This window comes from Brassica napus, chromosome A10 (genome assembly GCF_020379485.1).
Source record: "Brassica napus cultivar Da-Ae chromosome A10, Da-Ae, whole genome shotgun sequence".
Classification (NCBI taxonomy): Eukaryota; Viridiplantae; Streptophyta; class Magnoliopsida; order Brassicales; family Brassicaceae; genus Brassica; species Brassica napus.
The window spans coordinates 8,540,859-8,561,205 of NC_063443.1; the positions used below are offsets into that span (position 1 = coordinate 8,540,859).

At 35.4% G+C, this 20,347-nt stretch overlaps 1 protein-coding gene across 1 annotated transcript; it reads left to right on the top strand.

Moving 5' to 3' along the window:
* The first annotated feature begins 16,077 nt into the window (after positions 1–16,077).
* On the top strand, positions 16,078–17,411 carry LOC106430551 (transcription factor TRY). Its single transcript, XM_013871340.3, has 3 exons — positions 16,078–16,367; positions 16,636–16,723; positions 17,094–17,411. Exons 1-3 carry the CDS (start codon positions 16,304–16,306, stop codon positions 17,263–17,265), a joined length of 324 nt encoding a protein of 107 aa, XP_013726794.2. The 5' UTR covers positions 16,078–16,303; the 3' UTR covers positions 17,266–17,411.
* The last annotated feature ends 2,936 nt before the right edge of the window (positions 17,412–20,347 follow it).

Here is a 20,347-nt window from a genome sequence, read left to right on the forward strand (position 1 = left end):
AAGAGGGTTACGCTTGTATTACGAATTGGTTGCAATTTGCTTTTTTATTCTATTGAATTTGAAATATGGACGAAGTCTCGAAGAATAGAAAATAAACCAATTAACAAACTTTGTGTGATATTTACTTTATGATCTTTATTTTTGCATCATCTGCATTTACAAAATACTCGTGCAGCCATGTAAGTCTATTGATGGACGAAACTTCTTTTGTATTTTTTCCTAACTCCACCGTAATATTTTAAACTCATTGCTGCTGAGATGTAGTATGTTTGTAGAGAGCGTTGGGTCTCTTTAGTTAAAGGTGCTGTACATTTTATTATTTGATAAGACATTTGGTTTTTTTTTTTTTTGATAACCGTGGGGATCCGGCGACCGAGGTCTACCGACTAATCCCACGAGACCCACGGTATTCCATGTATTCTTGCGATTTAACGCTAATCCGGGTGGCCACACGGGGTTTCGAAGCCGGGTCCGTATTGGAGATGTTGCTCCCTCAAGACCATTAGTCCACCACCGCGTGGTTAATTGGGTTTGTTCTTCGCTTTCTGTAATTTTGTCATCAAAGATTATTGTTTATAACAATCGTTCATATAATATATTATGTTTCATGACGAAGGTTGGTTAAAGAATGAGATGGTCAAAGTTAAGGAATGAATTAGTTGAAGTCTTTGTCAAGAAAGTCAGATGATTGCGCAAGACGTTTAGATTACTCTTCGCATATATCATGTCATATATAAATACGTAATATAAAACTGTGAGCAACGTGTTATTAGTTTTATTTCTGCCGTTGTTACCTGATTGCTTAGTTTATTTGTTCGATAGTCCTTTCACTACTGTAGCAAGATTACAAAATGTTCGCTAGACTATGCAGAAAACTAGAATTCTTTTTGTTGGTATCCATCACACTTAAATAGATTGATCATTATAATTTTACTAGATCCTGAATAATCTGGACAAATCCCATATTGTTTAGGGTGTTATATAAAATGTGTTATTCTAGTTATTAAGAAACGAGTTGACAAACTGCGGGACGTTGGGACTCTTTAATTAATCATAATCTGTATTTTGATTGGAGGTTCCGAAATTCAAATCTGAGAATGACTCAGAACAGGTTACCTCTTTTCCAACAACAAAGGAGGTTAATATACAGCTTTTGTAGTTTGATTTTTTTTTTCACATATTTTTACGGATCAGATCATATAGTTAGCTAAATATCCAAATTTAAGCAAAATACAAGTAGAAGATATTGGCTGATGCTGATGCCAGATTGAATAAATATTAGAAACATCTACATTTGTTCAAAGACCATATAAACAACAACAAAATTACCACCGATTCCATGAATGTTTAGATTTTTATTTTATTCATAGAGATTTGATTTTTAGCTTCTCTATGTAATACATATATGCTAATAAAATAACTTCAAAAAATTATTGACAGATAAACTTGAATTTAGTGATTCTCAAATTGTTTAATGCAAAAAAATGATGCACGTACGTATGATTAAAATTTAATGATTCTCAATTTATCTTTAAATCTCTTCAAATTCAGTCTTAAAAATGTTGAACTATAAGGTATCTCTCCACGTCCAACCCTAATTAATTCAACTACATATAGTTTCCTCGTCATTCAACCTTTATAGGTATAACTCTATGACCCATTTAATGAGAGCTTATAAGTCAACTATCTCTAAATTAACTCATGTGTTTGTGTAATGGATGAGTCTAAGTTGAAGTTTTTTTTACAGTAGAAACACAAACAATCATCAACTTCCGACTAAAATCCCTAAACCAAAATCAAACATGTGTAGAGAGCAAAGCAGACAATCTCCGAAACATGAAAGTCAATCTACTCACTCATACATTGTTAACTGTATTGACAGTTAAGTGAATCACAATATCTGGCAAAAAAAAACAGTGAATAACAGAATCTATTTGTTCCTATAGTATAACATTTCCCAGGTAGATGACAACATTAGACTCTCTCTCTCCTCTCAGTTTTTTCTCAACTTTCAAAAATCAGTTGAGTTACCTTCGACGTCCGGCGGCAGATGCCCCCATCTCCTTGCCTCCATCTTCCTATTTGCTGCTACTTCAGCTCATCTCTGTTATGCTCGCATATTTGGTTTAGGGTTTCCACGTGGGGATTCACGCTGCTTGTGAGGCGGTTTAGTTCCAGCGGTGACTCCTCTGTCTCTCTGGCTTTACGGCGAGGCATAGAAACGACACTCATGTTGGTGGTGGTTTTCTGGGTTAAGGAACTTGACCAGTTTTATCCTTTTGGTGGCTTCCAGTTTTCATTGCTCTTGTGGGGGAGGATTGGCTTGGTCTCACTCTGAGTCGGTGGATGTCTTAACTAGTTTAGAGTAGTTGGTCAGGTGATTTTTGAGGGAGTAGTCTCTTCTCATAGCGGTGGTTATGGGACGGCCCCCTCTCCTCGTTGTCACAAGGCTCAGTTCCAGCTCACGGTGCTGTGAGAAGTTATGGCAAGAGGCCGTGTATGGCCTTTCGGTGGCTTCTCGCAGCAGTTATTCACTTCTAGAATCCTCTGAACGGTTCCTTCGCTTGTCTTCTGCCGGAAAGTGACGGATTTCATCTTTGAAATTAGCTTCCGGTTTAATTTTCTAATCTGTTTCCATCGACGTCGGAGACAGATCGTTCAGCAAAGAGTAATACCTTCGGTTTTTGAAGGTTTCAAGTGGTTATGCGGTTCTTGGAAGTCGTTGATCGTCATGGTGTCGCACTTGGTCAACATGCACATCCCAGCATTGCATTGGTTCACTTGATGGTATGTGTTGGTGCATTTGACTTCTCTCTGAAGGTTTAGAGGTTACATGTTAGGGAGCAGCGGTGAAAGCAACCCACTTTTTGTACGGTTACGCATTGAAGGGTGTATAGTCTCGGTTCGGGATCCCTTTTGGGTTAGGTCTTTTCGAACTTCTCACTTCATGCTGTTAGAACTTCACAATCCAGTTAGATTATGAGCTTAGATAAGATTACTGGGAGCCAGATACTCTGAGATGATACATGAAGATCCTGGCATCCGAGGTAACGAGGTGAATCTTTCCTTCTTGTGGTTCTCCTCGATGTCTAAAACGGCTTTGGTTCTCAAGGATTTGTGTAACACCCCAAAACCCAAAACCCAAAAAGTTTTGTGTAAAGGCCCGCTCTGCGGTCCATTTTGATTAAAACCCTTAGGGTTTCCTTGCCTCCCCTATAAAAGCAAGCTCCCACCCTTCTAGCCCCTCATCAGAAACTTAGAAGCGAAGCCCTGCAGAGAATTCCCGGAGATCAGAAGCCCTAGCCGTCGACTCTCTCTCTCTTTCCGCGCCGCCTCTTCTCTTTCTCTCTCCTCGCCGCGGCCCTTCCCTCTCTCTCTCTCCTCGCCGCGCCTCTTTCTCTCTCTTCTCTCTCTCCACGCCGCCTCTCTCTCTCCTTGCCGTGAGCAGCCGCGAGTGGTGGTGGTAGCCGTGTGGTGTCGTCGACCTCAGATCTCACCTCTCTTGCATCTCAGATCCAGATCCAGATCTAGGCTAAGGTGAGGTGTTCTACCCAGATCTCTTTCATGTTCTTCTATATTGTTGAATGTGGACCAGGATTGAGTAGATCCTATTTGTTGTTAGGTTGATAGATCATAATGCATAAGAACTCTCATTCTGATTTAAGGCTCTAAACGAACTGGTTGATTGTTGATTGAGTGATTGGTTGGTAGAAGGTCTGTTTGTCTGTGATTGAGAGCTAGGATTGTTAGAAAGAAATGAACGTAGGATCTCAAGAGAACTGTTAACCGGTCTGGTTAGATGAATGATAGGATATCCATGACTGATTGTTAAATGGATTGAGTGTGACACCGAGAACGGGTGGCGTCTAAAAAGGAAAGTAAGAAAAAGTCTAAGGGTTAAAGAAAAAGGAAAGGATAAGAAAAAAGAAATGATGAGAAAAAGGAAATAAGGAAAAAGGAAAGTTAAATGATTGAAATACGAACCACCGAGGAACTGGTGGGGAGTATGGGAAATGAATAGAAATGGAATACGAACCACCGAGGGACTGGTGGGGAGTATGGGAAAACGCGGCGGCCGTAACGTTCAAAAACGGCAGGTTAAGATTAGAGGCGCCGGTAAGATTGAGTCACGCCGAGTCTTGGCGGGAAGGGGCCGTAATACACTGCAAAGGGTATAGACTACATCCAAGGGAACCAGATGCCGAGTGTACCAGGGCAGGCGGCTCCACAGGAACGCAGCAAGAAAAGGGGAGGGTTGGTCCGCTTGAGCTGTGTAGGTCCTAGAGTTATAGGATGAATGGAGTCTTAAATAATAAACCGAAATGTGTGAATTGAGCGATGACTGAGTTCATTGCACTGCTTGTTTTGTGAAATGAAACTTTATTAGTTAGTTAAGAAATGGGTGTAGTGACTAGTCGGTTCTCGTTTCGCATTGAGCGGTATAAAAGCTTATGGGGGAGACTGGTCTAGAATCGCTTCCCTGAGTATTCATACTCACCCCTCTTTTTCCCTCTCACTTTTGCAGAACTATAAGTGGAAATGTCGATGGTAAGGAAGGAAACGCACCTGAAACTCATGGGACCAGAAACGGGACACACGGAGATGTCGGAAAAGTAGACATGTGTGTCCTAAACCCCGCACCCAGGAACCCCGGTTGGAAATGGGGAAGGGGCGGGTGTTTCAATTGGTATCAGAGCCAGGTTAAGGTCCCTTAATACTAACTTAAGGGATCAGCGTTTCCGCTATTGCCCGTTTCCCTTATGGTTCTGATAGACCGTCATGGTTAATGTTGAAGGAGAATTCGAGCAGCTAAGAGTCTCCGGTCAAGATCAGATCAACAAGAAGTCACAGTACTGCGGTGAGGTGGGGTTTTCAGAGGCTCATGAATGGATAACAAGGAGTTGTAAGGCAAGTATACAGAGGGATTAGTCGCCCAGCACGACAAGAAAAGGAGGAATAGATAGTCGGACATACGAGCTGGAGGGAAACGTCTCGCCGGCGACACCGCCCCACACCGGGCCGGGAAGGCCGGGGGAGGAGGTACGGACGCAAGGCCGAGGCGTGCGCGGCTTCACGGAAGAGTTAAACCCTGCAAAGAAATAGCCGTCTGACATTTCGATATCACAGTGAAGCTTGTTCCACAGTAAAAAAAAAAAAAAAGGAGACATGGGCGCGGACCCCACCACCTTGGCATGGGCCCACCGCCGACGAGGAAGGAGCAAACCGGGGCGGCCAAGGGACTGCCGGCAAGACAGTAGAAGAAAACCGATTTCAGATTTTTGATGTCTAAGCTAAGGATCATCTTGGGGTAAAAAGGATGATGGAGGATCATCTTGGGGTAAAAAAGACGATGGAGGGTCATCATGGAGCAAAATGCGAAATACTAATAAGGAAATTGGATCTTCATAGGGTAAAAAGGCTGACGGTAATAAGAATCATCTTGGGGTAAAAAGGGATGATAAGAACCACTCCGGGGATACTATTCATGGAATGTTAAAGCTGCACTAGTTTGAGAAATGATTGAAAACTGCCATCTATGCATGACTACTATTATGTTCTGATCAGATCTTTGTTTTTTACGCTGCAGGATGTATTCAACAGTGCACCACGAGCTCGGAGAAAGACGCATGCGCTATGGCCCAAAGGGGACCAGGGCGTACGCCCGCAAGCCCTACTGTGACGCTTGGGGTGATATGGTACCTGCACTCTTCCCAGATGAAGAGGAAATGAAGTTCGCGGAGCAGCCGAACGCCCCCATCCAGGAGACGACCGTGAGGCGTCGGATTTTGATGCTCCATTTCCAGCGGGCAGCCGAGTACAGGCGACTGTACCAGGGTCAGAGGACTTTCCAGTTTGCACCTGAAGTTGACATGACACCGCCCACAAGGGGCCGAGGGCGCCCAAGGAAGACGGGGCCGACCAGGGAAGGTCCGGGACCGATCAGGATGGAAGACAGTGTACCCACGAGGAAACGTGGACGCCCAAGGAAGATTCCGAGCATTGATGCGGAAAGTCTGAGGAGCATAACCGGAGTATGTCGGTGTGGAACATTAATGCAGCCCAGGCAAGGACCGCGTTTAGTCCGGGAGTACACAGAGGAATTCCTGGAGTCAGCCAAGAGATGCAAGCCCAAGACAGCGGTGGATTGGTGCCGGTGGTATAAGGCAGGACTCCGCGAGGAGATTCGGGGCAAGCTGATTGGTGTGTTGGAACCATGGGAATTCGCCTTGGTGCACCGGATGGCCGGTCAAGCAGTGGAAGCTGAATGGACACTTACTCATCGGGTCGTCGCTATCTCGAGCTCTGAGGAGGACGTAGAGGTGGAAGAGGATCCATCGGAGGACTCAGAGTGGGAAGAGGAGCCGGCCTCGTCGACGGGGAGTGGTCGTGCGGCTGGTCCTAAGCCGGAAGGGGAGCAGAAGTCTCCAGTTCGAAGTGGCTAGCTGTGATTCCAGAGTCAACTAGTAGGAGTAGGACACGGTTTTTCTTCTTTGATTTTAGCTTTTCATTTCTTGTTATAAGGGTATTCGCGGATTTTGGCGATACCTTGAGACCTATCTATTTATTGTAGTCCTACTCCATTTCATTTATTAAATTCATTGTTGGTTTTAAATGATCTTGAGCAAGTAGGATATCTTTTGTGTGCTTCCCTTGTTTGTGTTTGAAAAATTCCCCTTGGGTTTTGGAATGTTAAGGTTTAAAGCCTGAAGATTGGAATTCGGGGCGAATTCCGATTAACAGGGGGAGAATTGTAACGCCCCAAAACCCAAAACCCAAAAAGTTTTGTGTAAAGGCCCGCTCTGCGGCCCATTTTGATTAAAACTCCTAGGGTTTCCTTGCCTCCCCTATAAAAGCAAGCTCCCACCCTTCTAGTCCCTCATCAGAAACTTAGAAGCGAAGCCCTGCAGAGAATTCCCGGAGATCAGAAGCCCTAGCCGTCGACTCTCTCTCTCTTTCTGCGCCGCCTCTTCTCTTTCTCTCTCCTCGCCGCGGCCCTTCCCTCTCTCTCTCTCCTCGCCGCGCCTCTTTCTCTCTCCACTCTCTCTCCACGCCGCCTCTCTCTCTCCTCGCCGTGAGCAGCCGCGAGTGGTGGTGGTAGCCGTGTGGTGTCGTCGACCTCAGATCTCACCTCTCTTGCATCTAAGATCCAGATCCAGATCTAGGCTAAGGTGAGGTGTTCTACCCAGATCTCTTTCATGTTCTTCTATATTGTTGAATGTGGATCTAGGATTGAGTAGATCATGTTTGTTGTTAGGTTGATAGATCATAATGCATAAGAACTCTCATTCTGATTTAAGGCTCTAAACGAACTGGTTGATTGTTGATTGAGTGATTGGTTGGTAGAAGGTCTGTTTGTATGTGATTGAGAGCTAGGATTGTTAGAAAGAAATGAACGTAGGATCTCAAGAGAACTGTTAACCGGTCTGGTTAGATGAATGATAGGATATCCATGACTGATTGTTAAATGGATTGAGTGTGACACCAAGAACGGGTCGCGTCTAAAAAGGAAAGTAAGAAAGAATCTAAGGGTTAAAGAAAAAGGAAAGGATAAGAAAAAGGAAATGATGAGAAAAAGGAAATAAGGAAAAAGGAAAGTTAAATGATTGAAATACGAACCACCGAGGAACTGGTGGGGAGTATGGGAAATGAATAGAAATGGAATACGAACCACCGAAGGACTGGTGGGGAGTATGGGAAAACGCGGCGGCCGTAGCGTTCAAAAACGGCAGGTTAAGATTAGAGGCGCCGGTAAGATTGAGTCACGCCGAGTCTTGGCGGGAAGGGGCCGTAATACACTGCAAAGGGTATAGACTACATCCAAAGGAACCGGATGCCGAGTGTACCAGGGCAGACGGCTCTACAGGAACGCAGCAAGAAAAGGGGAGGGTTGGTCCGCTTGAGCTGTGTAGGTCCTAGAGTTATAGGATGAATGGAGTCTTAAATAATAAACCGAAATGTGTGAATTGAGCGATGACTGAGTTCATTGCACTGCTTGTTTTGTGAAATGAAACTTTATTAGTTAGAAATGGGTGTAGTGACTAGTCGGTTCTCGTTTCGCATTGAGCGGTATAAAAGCTCATGGGGGAGACTGGTCTAGAATCGCTTCACTGAGTATTCATACTCACCCCTCTTTTTCCCTCTCACTTTTGCAGAACTATAAGTGGAAATGTCGATGGTAAGGAAGGAAACGCACCTGAAACTCATGGGACCAAAAACGGGACACACGGAGGGAAAGTAGACATGTGTGTCCTAAACCCCGCACCCAGGAACCCCGGTTGGAAATGGAGAAGGGGCGGGTGTTTCAATTTGTATCTGAACTAGCAGAATGCGCCGGAAATATAGCTGGAACGAAGATAGTCAGGAGTAATTTGATTTGATAAATTTTGTTTGAATCTTGTAATCAAAATCTTTATTCCGTTTTTCGCCGATCTATAAAATTTCATCTAAAACAAAAAACATTTCCCGACTGTAAACGTCAGAACATTCATTTGACCACCTTGACTGTTGTCAGCGATGTTGTCAACCAATCAAACATTTACAGTTGAACAATTTTTTAATACTTAATTAAACCTTTTACCCAATGGTGTTTTGATGATAGTTTAATGACCAGATTAAACGATATACCATATATACATATATGGAAACTCGAAGATATACATGTGGACTCATACAATACGTTACGGATAAATATTTGTTCATTTAGGACTAAGAATGTTAGTTGAAGTAATTTACCATCGGTTGCAACCGTATTTCAATTTGGTTATTTCTCCTCTTATAACTTTGTTAGCTCAAAAACTATTGCTTAGTAGGTACTCTTTTATAATTAATCTATTTATCTTTTTTTTTACTGTATTAAAAGATTTCTTTTTTCAACATCGGTAAACCTTTTAATTCTAATGTGGAAATGGGAATAGATAGAGAGACTGCTCTATCATCAGTATCCATCCAGGAGAAAACACTACTAGGCAACTCCAAAACATTTATTAATATAACTGGGCAACCCCTGATCGTATTAAGATGGTAAAATGAAATACTAAGGCTCAAAAAAAAAAGCGGATCAAGCGTTGCGGATCTAGCGGATCAAGCGTTGCGGATCTAGCGGATCAAGTGGATCGAGCGGAACAAGAGTGGATCGAGCGGATCTGGCGGTTCAAGGGTGGATCAAGCGGATCTAGCGGTTCAAAACATATGTTTGAATGGTGAAAGTGGATAAAAAGCGGTCTAAAATATTATAAAAAATAAAATAATTTCAATAATATTTATATTACTATTTATTTTCTAAAATAAAGTAGTCTTTTAAAAAAATTATAAATTTAATAAATATTTTTTTTTTAAAATATGATAGAAATTGCTTTATATAAAATTATTTTCAAATTTAAAATAAATTATATTTAATTTTCTAACCTTAAAATAATTATACTTTTAGGTAAAATAGTGTAATAGTTTTGATCTTTAATATTAGCAAACACTTAAATTTTTTAAAATATTTATTGAAAGAAAATTGTAATAAAATAAAGTGTGATATGTTATATGTTGATTCGATACCTCCGGTTTGGCTATCTGAACAAGTGGTGCTATCGTAGAGTAGTTTCTATTGTTGTAAAAAAAAGTGTGATGTAAAAAAGTAAAATATATACAGTCAATATGATTAGGAATGAGCATTTGGATGCATTTTTAATTTAATTTGAATCTGTTCAAGTTTCGAATATTCGGAATTGGAGATATAAGTCTCATTCGGATATTTATAAAGAGTATAGCCTAATAAAACTTTAAATTATTTTGAAAATAAATTATATATATATATATATATTAAAAATAAGTTAAATAGTTTAATTGTTTTTTGAGAAATAGTTACTGTACTTAAAAGAAAGTCTAAACACATAAAAATCAATAAATATTAATGCAAAACAAATAAAATTAAATAAAAAATATAAAAGAACTGCCAAAAACACTCAACAAATGCTATGTAACTACTGTAAAAAGTGGTTCTTTGTTTTTGTTCATAAATTTAGATTGCATGCAGTCTGTTTATATTTTATTATTAAATAAAACAGATCAGTTTATAAACTAAATGAAAAGTTGAATGGGAAAACAATAGTGGTTCCTACACTTATGTGTATCCTCCACCTTTTGGCCCACCTTCCATTCCAAGCCTAAGATAGTCACATCTTTCTCCATCGGTAGGGCGGTTCAAAAATTGTAGTAACCCTGAAGAAAAGATTTAAAAAGAAAATATTGTTTATCTCTTTTATTCAAAATTGGAATACTTTAAATCATTGATAAAAAAAAACTTTAAATCGTAAATCCTTAAAGATTTTATGAATATTCTTTGTAATATGAAATTTTAGATATGGAAATATAGTTTATCTCTTACATTCAGAATTTGAATACTTTAAATCATAAAATTAATTTTAAATATTTTTATGAATATTCAACATTTTTACTATCAAAACAAAATTTGCATCAAAACTACAAAATCATATTTAATCTTACCCATAATTTTAATTAAAATGGTCTTATGTGAACTAGATCATAAGATATTATACCAATTGTTGGTTTACTTAATAAAATGAAAATTCAATCCATCACTTCTTAACAATATCTATGAACCCATCATAAAGATTATCATAATTATCAAATTAAATAATTATTCATGAAAACTTCAAAAACAACTCAAAAGAAGAAAAAGTTCTAAAATGTCTTAACATAGGGTAATAGAGGGACTAGGATAATATTCGAGTAAAATCGGTCGGTTAAAGATTTGTCTTGATGTGACGTGAGCTCAAATTTGGTTGTAAAGTTGTGTGGACTATTAGAAAAATATCATGAGTGGCATAATAAAGTTTTATAAATACAAATAGCATAAATTTTGTATACATTCAGATTAGATGTATGCAATCATGTAATTAATTGTACCTATCAAATACATATAATCTGAATGGTCAACATTTATACATATAATATGTGTCATATACAGTAACAAGATCCCGAAAACTTCATATCTCTTTCAAAATCAAATTTGTCCAAAATAAAGTAAGCAAATTAAATTAACTATTTTCAGCTATATATGTATTACTAGTGTTATGCCCGCGCTTCGCGCGGGATGTATTATATTCGGTTAAATATAAGTTATGTTTGTATATACTTACTGGTTTATTTATTTTATAAATTTATTGTTTATTTTAAAAAAATTCTACTATATATACTATTTATCATTAAGTATAGTTTTTTTTCTTTTTAGATATGTGCTGAATTGGTCTCAAACAGTTGAAACTATGCAAGAATGTTTAATTTTCGGTTCAGTTCCATTTTGTTTTTCTCGGTCTTTTGTTTTTTTAGGTTCAAGAAATATATGAACCATTCAATTATTTATGAAACTTTCTTTAGTTTTGGTTTGGTTATTTTGGTCTTTGGTTTAGTTCGGGTACCAATCGTAAGAACCAACTAATATCCAATAAGCTTTTATTCCAATTCAGTTCTGGTTTTGGTTAATTTTGGATAATTCAGGTAAAATCAGATCTTTTCAGTTTTGGGATTTAATATCGGATAATCCAGATAAATTTTAATATTGAAACAAAAACTATTTGGATAATTCTAATATTTCGGTAATTCAAATAATTTTAAATATTTTGGATAAATAAATATTTGGGTATTTCATATTTTAGCAATATAATTTTTTGGTAATTTTAAAACTCAATATAATTTATATTTTAAGTACTCATCCGGTTCTTTGTTCGGTTGCAACACGGTTTTTCAGTTTCAGAAATATATGAACTGCTCGGTTATTTGGGAAATATTTCAGTTTCAGATTCATTTTTTGTCGGCTTCGATTCAGATTTTTTCTTCCTAATTAATATGTTGAGGCATAGTTGAAACCATAGTGATACGCATGTTTAGTTGAAACCATAGTGATACGCATGTTTTGTTATTTTTTGTTTGCACATTTTTTATTGTATTTATTTGTTGCACGTGTTCAGTGGTGGCACATGTTATTTTATTTCAAACTTTCGGGTATTTGGTTTATAAATAATATTTGAATTTTATGGTAATTTTATAACTAAATAGAATGCCTATTATAAGTTCTTATTTTGTTCTATGATACGATTTTCGATTTTTCAGCTTCAAAAATATATAAACCGCTCAATTGTTTGTGAATTTCTGTTTAGTTTTAGACTGTCTTTTTTTGTTGCCTTCAATTCGGTTTTCGGTTCTTAATTTATATGCACGCATAGTTGAAACGTAAGTGGTGTCACATGTTTTCTTATTTTTTGTTTGCACATTTTTTTATTATAATTTTTTATTTGTTATGTAATATTGTTATGGAAATTGTGTGTTGAGATGCACGAAACTTAACTTTCATTGTAAATATTTTTTGAGCAATTTTGTGTTTGTTTTTCTTTTTGTGTTGTGTCCTCATTTTGAGATAATGTTATATTATGATATCTGGGAAGTCGTGTTATGGAAAGAATTTTATGGGGTTGATGTTATTGCATATGATACTTCATACTTACCATGGTCCATGAACCGCGATTCACCAGAGAGCCTCGTGAAATTATCAACCATCCATCTCACCTTCTTTGTGTTTACCTTTCATCTACCAAGAGCATGTCGACACCCATGAGTTCACTTTCTTTCTTTGCATTCCAACCCTCCCAACATGAGCAGTCGCACCTCGATTGGTTTAGGACAACATTCGGCTTTCAATTCAGTTAGAAGTAGGCACTGTGTCCATTGAATATAGCTGAACTGCAGAGAGAGGATGTGGATTTTTTTTTTTTGACAAGAAGAGAGAATGCGAAATGATTTGATGGGATTATTGATTTTTACTGAATCCAACTATGGTATTTATAGTTATAGGTGTAGTTTTCAGACGTTTCCATGGTGGTGTGAGTGAACTAATGAATGCGAGAGAGTGGAGGTAGTGATGAGAACGACATTAATGAGATCATTATTGTGGTTGACTGAATTCAGGGGGAGGGCGTTATGTAAACCAACAGTTTTTGTTGGCTAATTTGTTCCGACCATACTTGATCGAAGAAGAAAGACTTTTGGACCGAGATTCTGAAATAATGATAGGCCCAAACAAATAAATCAAATGCAACATGAGACTTTCGTAAGTAAACAACCCATTTTCAGAAACAAGGAATGAAAAAATAACGCCACGTGTCACATTTTGGAATAGCCTTCGATGAGGTGGCGCATTGTGGAGCCTTTCTAGTCAACTTTATTAGTATAGATATGTTTGAGTTAATTTCATATAATAAAAATATTTTTTGAATACAAAAATATAAATAAAAATTAATATACGGTAATAAATTCCCAATAACTTCAAATTTCTTACAAAATCAAATTTGTCCAAATATAGTAATAACATTAAAATATTTTCATCTTTATGTAAGAATAAATTGAATTGACAGTAAATAATACTAATAGTGGAGCATCTCCAATGTATTACTCAATTTTTTTATATTTAAAATGGTGCAACACCAAAATAGAGTTGGATTTTATTATAATGTATTATTCCATTTTTATTCCAAAAATGAATATTCCAAAATAATTCCACTTTTATTTAATTAATAATTGTTAGTAATACCTCCTATTTATAAAAAAATACCAATTAACCCCAACTATTTTATGTTTACAGAAATTCCATAATAATATAATTTAGTAAAATTAAACATTTATTATTAAAAGGAAAATAATCATAAATATATATAAGATATCATATTTTGCTTTAATAATGAACAATAGAATATATTTTCCACACATGATCAACTAATGCAATATATAATGAATAATATGTTTTTTTTATCTTTGAATTTTCTAAATCGAGGAAGAAAATTTTAAAATCGGTCATTTTTATCGTTTGAACAATATTTCACTGATCTCGGTGGTTTGAGAAATGATATACCAGATTATTAAATTATTTATTTTTATTTATATTATATTATTATGTTTAGTTTTGGTATTTTTATTAGTTTATGCATCTTTATTTAAAATTATTAAATATTCTCTTGTTGATGTCATATTTTTCATGTTGTTGTATTAGAAAGGAGGAAAAAATATGAAATAAAAATATTTAAAATTTAAAGGACTATTCTATTAATAAAAAAAATTCAACTCCAAAATAGAGTTAAAAGTAGAATGAGGTTTGAATATATTTAACTCCAAAATGATGTTTGTCGTAGAAAATGAAGTAGGATTGGAGATGCCATAATACCTCATAGGGGTGGGCACTTTACCCGATACCCGAAACCGCACCCGAACCCGATCCGAAAAACCCGAATCGAAATCCAAACCGAAGTACCCGAACGGGTATTAAGTTAGGAGATATTGGATATCCGAAGATAACCGAACATATATATACTCACCCTTATATTTCTAGTTTACATTTCTCATTTTTTAAAAATATTTATATTGATGTTATACATACTTTAAGATCATAAGTATATGTATAATTATGGAGAAAATGATTTGATATTTATTTAAAATGCATGTTAAACTTTTTGTTTCATGTATTAACAAAAGTTACATTCAAAGTTTAAAAACAATTCTCAAATTAATATCTATTTATTTTTGGAATATTATCTCCAAACCTATTAATCATTCGATTTATAAAAAATAAAAAAAATTCAGTTAAGTGAAAGCTATATTTTTAAATACAAGAAAATTAAAAATAAAAAAATTAATTTTTTTCTTTTAAAATCTAAATATCCGAACCCGATTCAAAATAACCGAACCCGAACTAAAAATACCGAACCCGACTCGAAGTACAGAAATACCCGAACGGGTTCTCTATCCTTATACCAAAATACCTGAAAATCCGAAATAACCTACCCGAATCCGAACGGGTATCCGAACACCGACTCCAAATACTGCATGTAAAGTTCCTAAACAAATTCACAAAACTTATTGATAACTTTTACCGGGGATCCTCGATTCCTCATGAATGCTATCAAGCCTGTGATAGTACTCATGCATTTCCTTATCAACATTTATTGAAAGGCGTACTTTGTATTTGATGTCTCGCACTCGAATTTAATGCGTTATTTTAATGGCCAGTTCAAATTTATGGTAGATTTTGAAAATTTCGACAAGAATACAAAACTCAAGGGTCTTTAGTTGCATCATGTAAGAGAGGATTAAATTTCTCTAGATTCACTTTAAATCGGATTTGAGTACTCCGCCAGCAAAAGGAGCTGCCAGTCTGCGGAAAATGTAAGGTCTTAGTCACCGTAGACTTCTTTGATAATCCCTAAACGAAATATCTATGATCCACATTTAAGTGAAAACGAGACTTCTTGTATAGGGGATGAATAATACAATTAAAATATGTAAAAAATTTAAATGATTAAATTAATAAGCATATTCTAAATATTTGAATGGAAACATTTTTAATGATTAAATCTGGTTCTTATTTTGTTTATTATTTTTTTCTATTCAAACATTTTATAAAGATAACAGATGTAATTGTATATGATGTTGTTAAATATGTTTCTAATACATTGAAGAGAATTTGTATTCCCTACACACAATTTTCCCTCTATTTGCACTCTATACTCTATTTTCCTTCAATTTTTTTCCCCATCATTACCATTTTCCTTCAATTCAATGGTATCCCACTCTTTTCAGTATATTGAGCTAATTTGCTCTACATTGAAATGTACTTTTGTTCGCTTAGCTCAAAATTCAGGTTCGGTTTGATATATTCCGTAAAAAAATTCTAACGATTCCGATAAAAATGGATTTTAATTTGGTTTTGATTTAAGAAAATTTAATTTAGTTTGGTTTAACTAGTTCAGATCTGGTTTATGTGCAAAAGAAAAATCGTTTAAAACTAGTGATGTGTTTTTCTTTTCTTTTCGCTACAAAAACTAGTAATTCATAGCTTAATTTCTTAGGAAAATCATTGTTCAACGAAAAACAACTATAAAGCCAACTACCATAAAATCCAGGAGCTTGCTCTGCCAAATTTGAAACAAATATTATATTTTATAAAATATATAAAAAGAAAGAAGATTTAAAGTTTTGAATTCCAGTAAGAGAATTAATCTCAATGTGTATACGAGTGGCAACGACAAGTCTACACAAAGGCTAAGAGTCAACAAGACCACACAACACTTCTTACTATTAGTTTGCAAAGGCTGTTCGTTGGATACTTCCTCCTCTCCCCCTCTCTCCTCCTCTCTTATATTCTCTTTATAAACTCTCATCTCTCACATATATCTTTTCTTGCATTCTCCAACTAAACCTCAAATCTCAATTTCATTAGCTCGGCTTTTTCTTACTGTCTCCAATATTAATGGATAACACTGACCGTCGTCGCCGTCGTAAGCAACACAAAGTCACTCTCCATGACTCTGAAGGTCCCCTCTCTATTCCATATATTATTCTTACATGGTATTTTACTTGTTTGCATAATTGTTCATGGGTTGCACATCTTGGAAGCAGTATTTGCCATATCGACCTCAAATCTTACCTTTGAGAGCACTTGTAGAAAACAACGCAAATGAACACGCCGCGCTAAGTAACTGAAAAAAACCGTAGCAAGATTAAGTTTCCAGTTTTAACCAAAAACAAAAAAGTAATTTTTTTTGTTAATATAATCTTTGTTTTGACTATAACTGTGTGCAGAAGTGAGCAGTATTGAATGGGAGTTTATCAATATGACAGAACAAGAAGAAGATCTCATCTTTCGAATGCATAGACTTGTCGGTGATAGGTAACAATTTCTTCTTCCTCTTTTTATATCAATTTATCTCGGCCCAAAGAGAAAGGATATTCTATAAAATATTTCCAGGTTAACATACGTTAACTAATTTTAAAGAAACATACGTTAATTTAGGCATGTACTTCCATTGTAGTTGTGCAGTGTACCATGTTGTAGAGGGAAGCACATGGCGTCCACTAATTTTCTTAAAAACATTTAGTTAAAGCTATCGCGTTCATTAAATTATATACATATATTCATATATAAAGTCGAGAACCTAGTAAGTACTTATGAATAAATGCTTGTATGGCTCTAAATAGAACCCGAATTGACAAAATAAAAATATGAAAGTGTAATTTGTGTGTATATTTTTTAAATTTAGGTGGGATTTAATAGCAGGACGAGTGCCAGGAAGACAACCAGAAGAGATAGAGAGATACTGGATAATGAGAAACAGTGATGGCTTTGCTGAGAAACGACGCCAACTTCATCACTCCTCTTCTCACAAAAGTACCAAACCTCATCGTCCACGTTTTTCTATTTATCCTTCTTAGTTTTTGTTGTCATTATATTTTATTCTGTTTTCTTCCCCACCACAAAAAAAAAAAGATTTATGTATATCTGTAGTTTCATATAGCATAACGAAATTGTTATGTTTTGTGTTGTGCTTTATATTTCAATAATATATATCAGAATTGAAGAATGAAAAATATAAATAGTAACACAAATAAGGGATTTGTATTCAGTATTAACAATTGGAACTAAATCTCGATCCGCGCAACCGCACGGATTTTTGTTTTCATTTATTTTTATATAAATATTTTGTTTTCAATTCTAAATTGGTATATATTATAATATATGTGTCTATCAATTTTTAAAACATAATAAGTTTAAGGTATATTTTTTCATTGAATAGATTGTTTCAAACTTTCACATGTATTTGAATCTTCTTCTATATAAATATTTTTGGATTATTATTTCATTATTAAAATCGTAATTATATATATATATATAAAGATTAGTAAAATATTGTTTTATTGTCAAATTCAAAGATATTGTAACATTTTATAAATTTAGAAAGTTTTTAAAAAATTAAACTTTTCGCTTCATAGATTTATATTATCAAGTAAATAATTAAACATCTAGTTTTTGTTTAATTTTTAAAATAAACTATATAGTTTAAAATTTGTTTTCATTGGTTCAAGTTAGTAAAGATTAATCATTATTAGATATATGATTTTTGTTATTTAAAAAAAAATCTTTATAATTTTAAAAGTTAACATCGATAAATATTTAATATTTAACATATAGATGTATAGTATTACAACATTAAATTATATCAATTTAATTTATATTATCTATAAATCCAATGGATTTTCTATTCTTTAAATTTAATTATTGATAGCCCAATAAAATTTCTGGTATGCCTAAAATTTAAATGATAAGATTAGTGATTAAATGTAACATGACATTTTAGGAATGATCCTTGGCTCCCAACCACTCGCCCGAGACCAGCCAATAAAAATCAACACAATCTTTACCCAGACCTTACAGTGGAGTCGCTTATTGATCCTCATTTGCGACGATGGAATTCGCAGGCGATTCAGGCTTTGGTGGATCCACAGGATGTGAAATTAATAGAGAGTATACCATTGAGTAGAACTCTGATAGCAGACAAGGATGGATGGCATTTCACAAATAATGGAAAATACACGGTTAAATCTGGATATCAGATTGAAAGGATATATCCAGATAAGGCAAAACCACCAGTAGTGTTTGGACCCACAGTGGATATTTTGAAAGCATATTGCTGGAAAATACGGTGTCCACCAAAGATTAAACATTTTCTATGGCAATTGGTGACAGGGTGTATAGCAGTCAAGAAAAATCTGCATAAGCGAGGGATACCCGGCGACATTGTTTGTGCAAGATGTGGTGCGGAGGAAGAATCGATCAACCATGTATTTTTTGAATGCCCTCCTGCACTTCAGACATGGGCTCTTTCAAAGATTCCAACATGTCCAACATTGTTTCCAACAAGTTCTCTCTTTGTGAACATGGATCATCTTTTTTGGAGAGTTGTTCCACAGATGGAGGATCATCAGTTTGCATGGATACTATGGTATATATGGAAGGGAAGAAATAATAAAGTTTTTAGTAATATGGATGTGGATCCGTTGGATACCCTTAAACTGGCTGAAGCGGAATCAAAACTTTGGGCTGAGGCTCAAATTTTGAATGATAACAAGAGGATCCAACCGGTAGGGGCAATGATTCTTCCGTCAATCCCAGAAATATGGTGTTTTACGGATGGTTCCTGGAAAGAAAATGATATTTTTTCAGGCCAAGGATGGTATAGTACTCTAGAGGGATTTGCGGGTTTGATGGGTGCAAGGAATGTTCGGGCGTCACTTTCTCCCCTTCATGCAGAAATGGAAGCCTTGTTATGGGCAATGGAATGTATGAAAAACTTACGACAATTTCAGGTTACGTTTGCAACGGATTGTTCTCAATTGGTAAAGATGGTTTCAACACCAGAGGAATGGCCAGCATTTGCAAGTTATTTGGAGGATATAAACCGCTTGAAAGAGAGTTTTTCCCACGCAGAGATTATCTATGTACCAAGAACGCATAACAAGAAGGCGGATAGCTTAGCCCGTAGCGCTAGGAAGGAAACGTCTTTTGTAGTTCACATGGATCAAGATCTCCCAGTTTGGTTCACAGAGTCTATATGAGTCTGTAAAGTTGATGACAAAAAAAAAAAAAAAAAAAAAGACATTTTAGGAATATGTCTATTAAGTCTATTTTTTAAAAAATCACACATGAATCAAAGTTGTGACTTCTGTTTTAATATATAAGATGATTCGAGCTCTGATGAAATTGTAAAAGATTTTTGGTGAGTTGTTATGATTACCTTTAACAAAAATCCTTCAAAGTGTCAGCTGAAACCCTAAGTTTTCTTATATACACTTTAATAACTTCAAAAAATAATCATTTAAAAAAAGCTTCAAAAAATAATCAAATTTCAATTCATAGTGAGTGATTAGCTAGGATGTTTAGTTTGACAAATTTGTCTTTGTCAACAACGTGGGTTTGGATAGTGACTAGGACCATGCTTACGTACATTGAAAGAGCCATTTTGTTTTCAAATTCTCAAATAATTTAAGAGATGATTTTAATATTTATCTATTCTATTAAAAAATAGAGTCATTATTTTCTAACTTTTAACAAATCGTAGCAGGAAAGTTTGGTTTTTTCTTCCATCTACTAATATATATCTTATTAAAGTAAAAGTATTTTAAACTTTTGTTTGGCAACATAGATAACAGTTAAAAAAACAGTGTTGTTTGAAAACATAGATAGCAAAAAAATTTGGTTTCTTTTTCCATCTACTAATATCTATCTTATTAAAAGTAGAAGTACTTTAAGCTTTTGTTTGGCAACATAGATAGCAGTTAAAAAAACAGTGTTGTTTAAAAACATAGATAGCAGTAAATTAGGAAAAAAAAGTAATGAGCTTATGCTATTAAAAAAATTGAAAGTCCATTACATTATATTAAAAAGTAATGAGTTTATGTTACTTGATATACATATTCAAATCAAAATAATAATTTAAAAATTAATTTCTATCAAAAA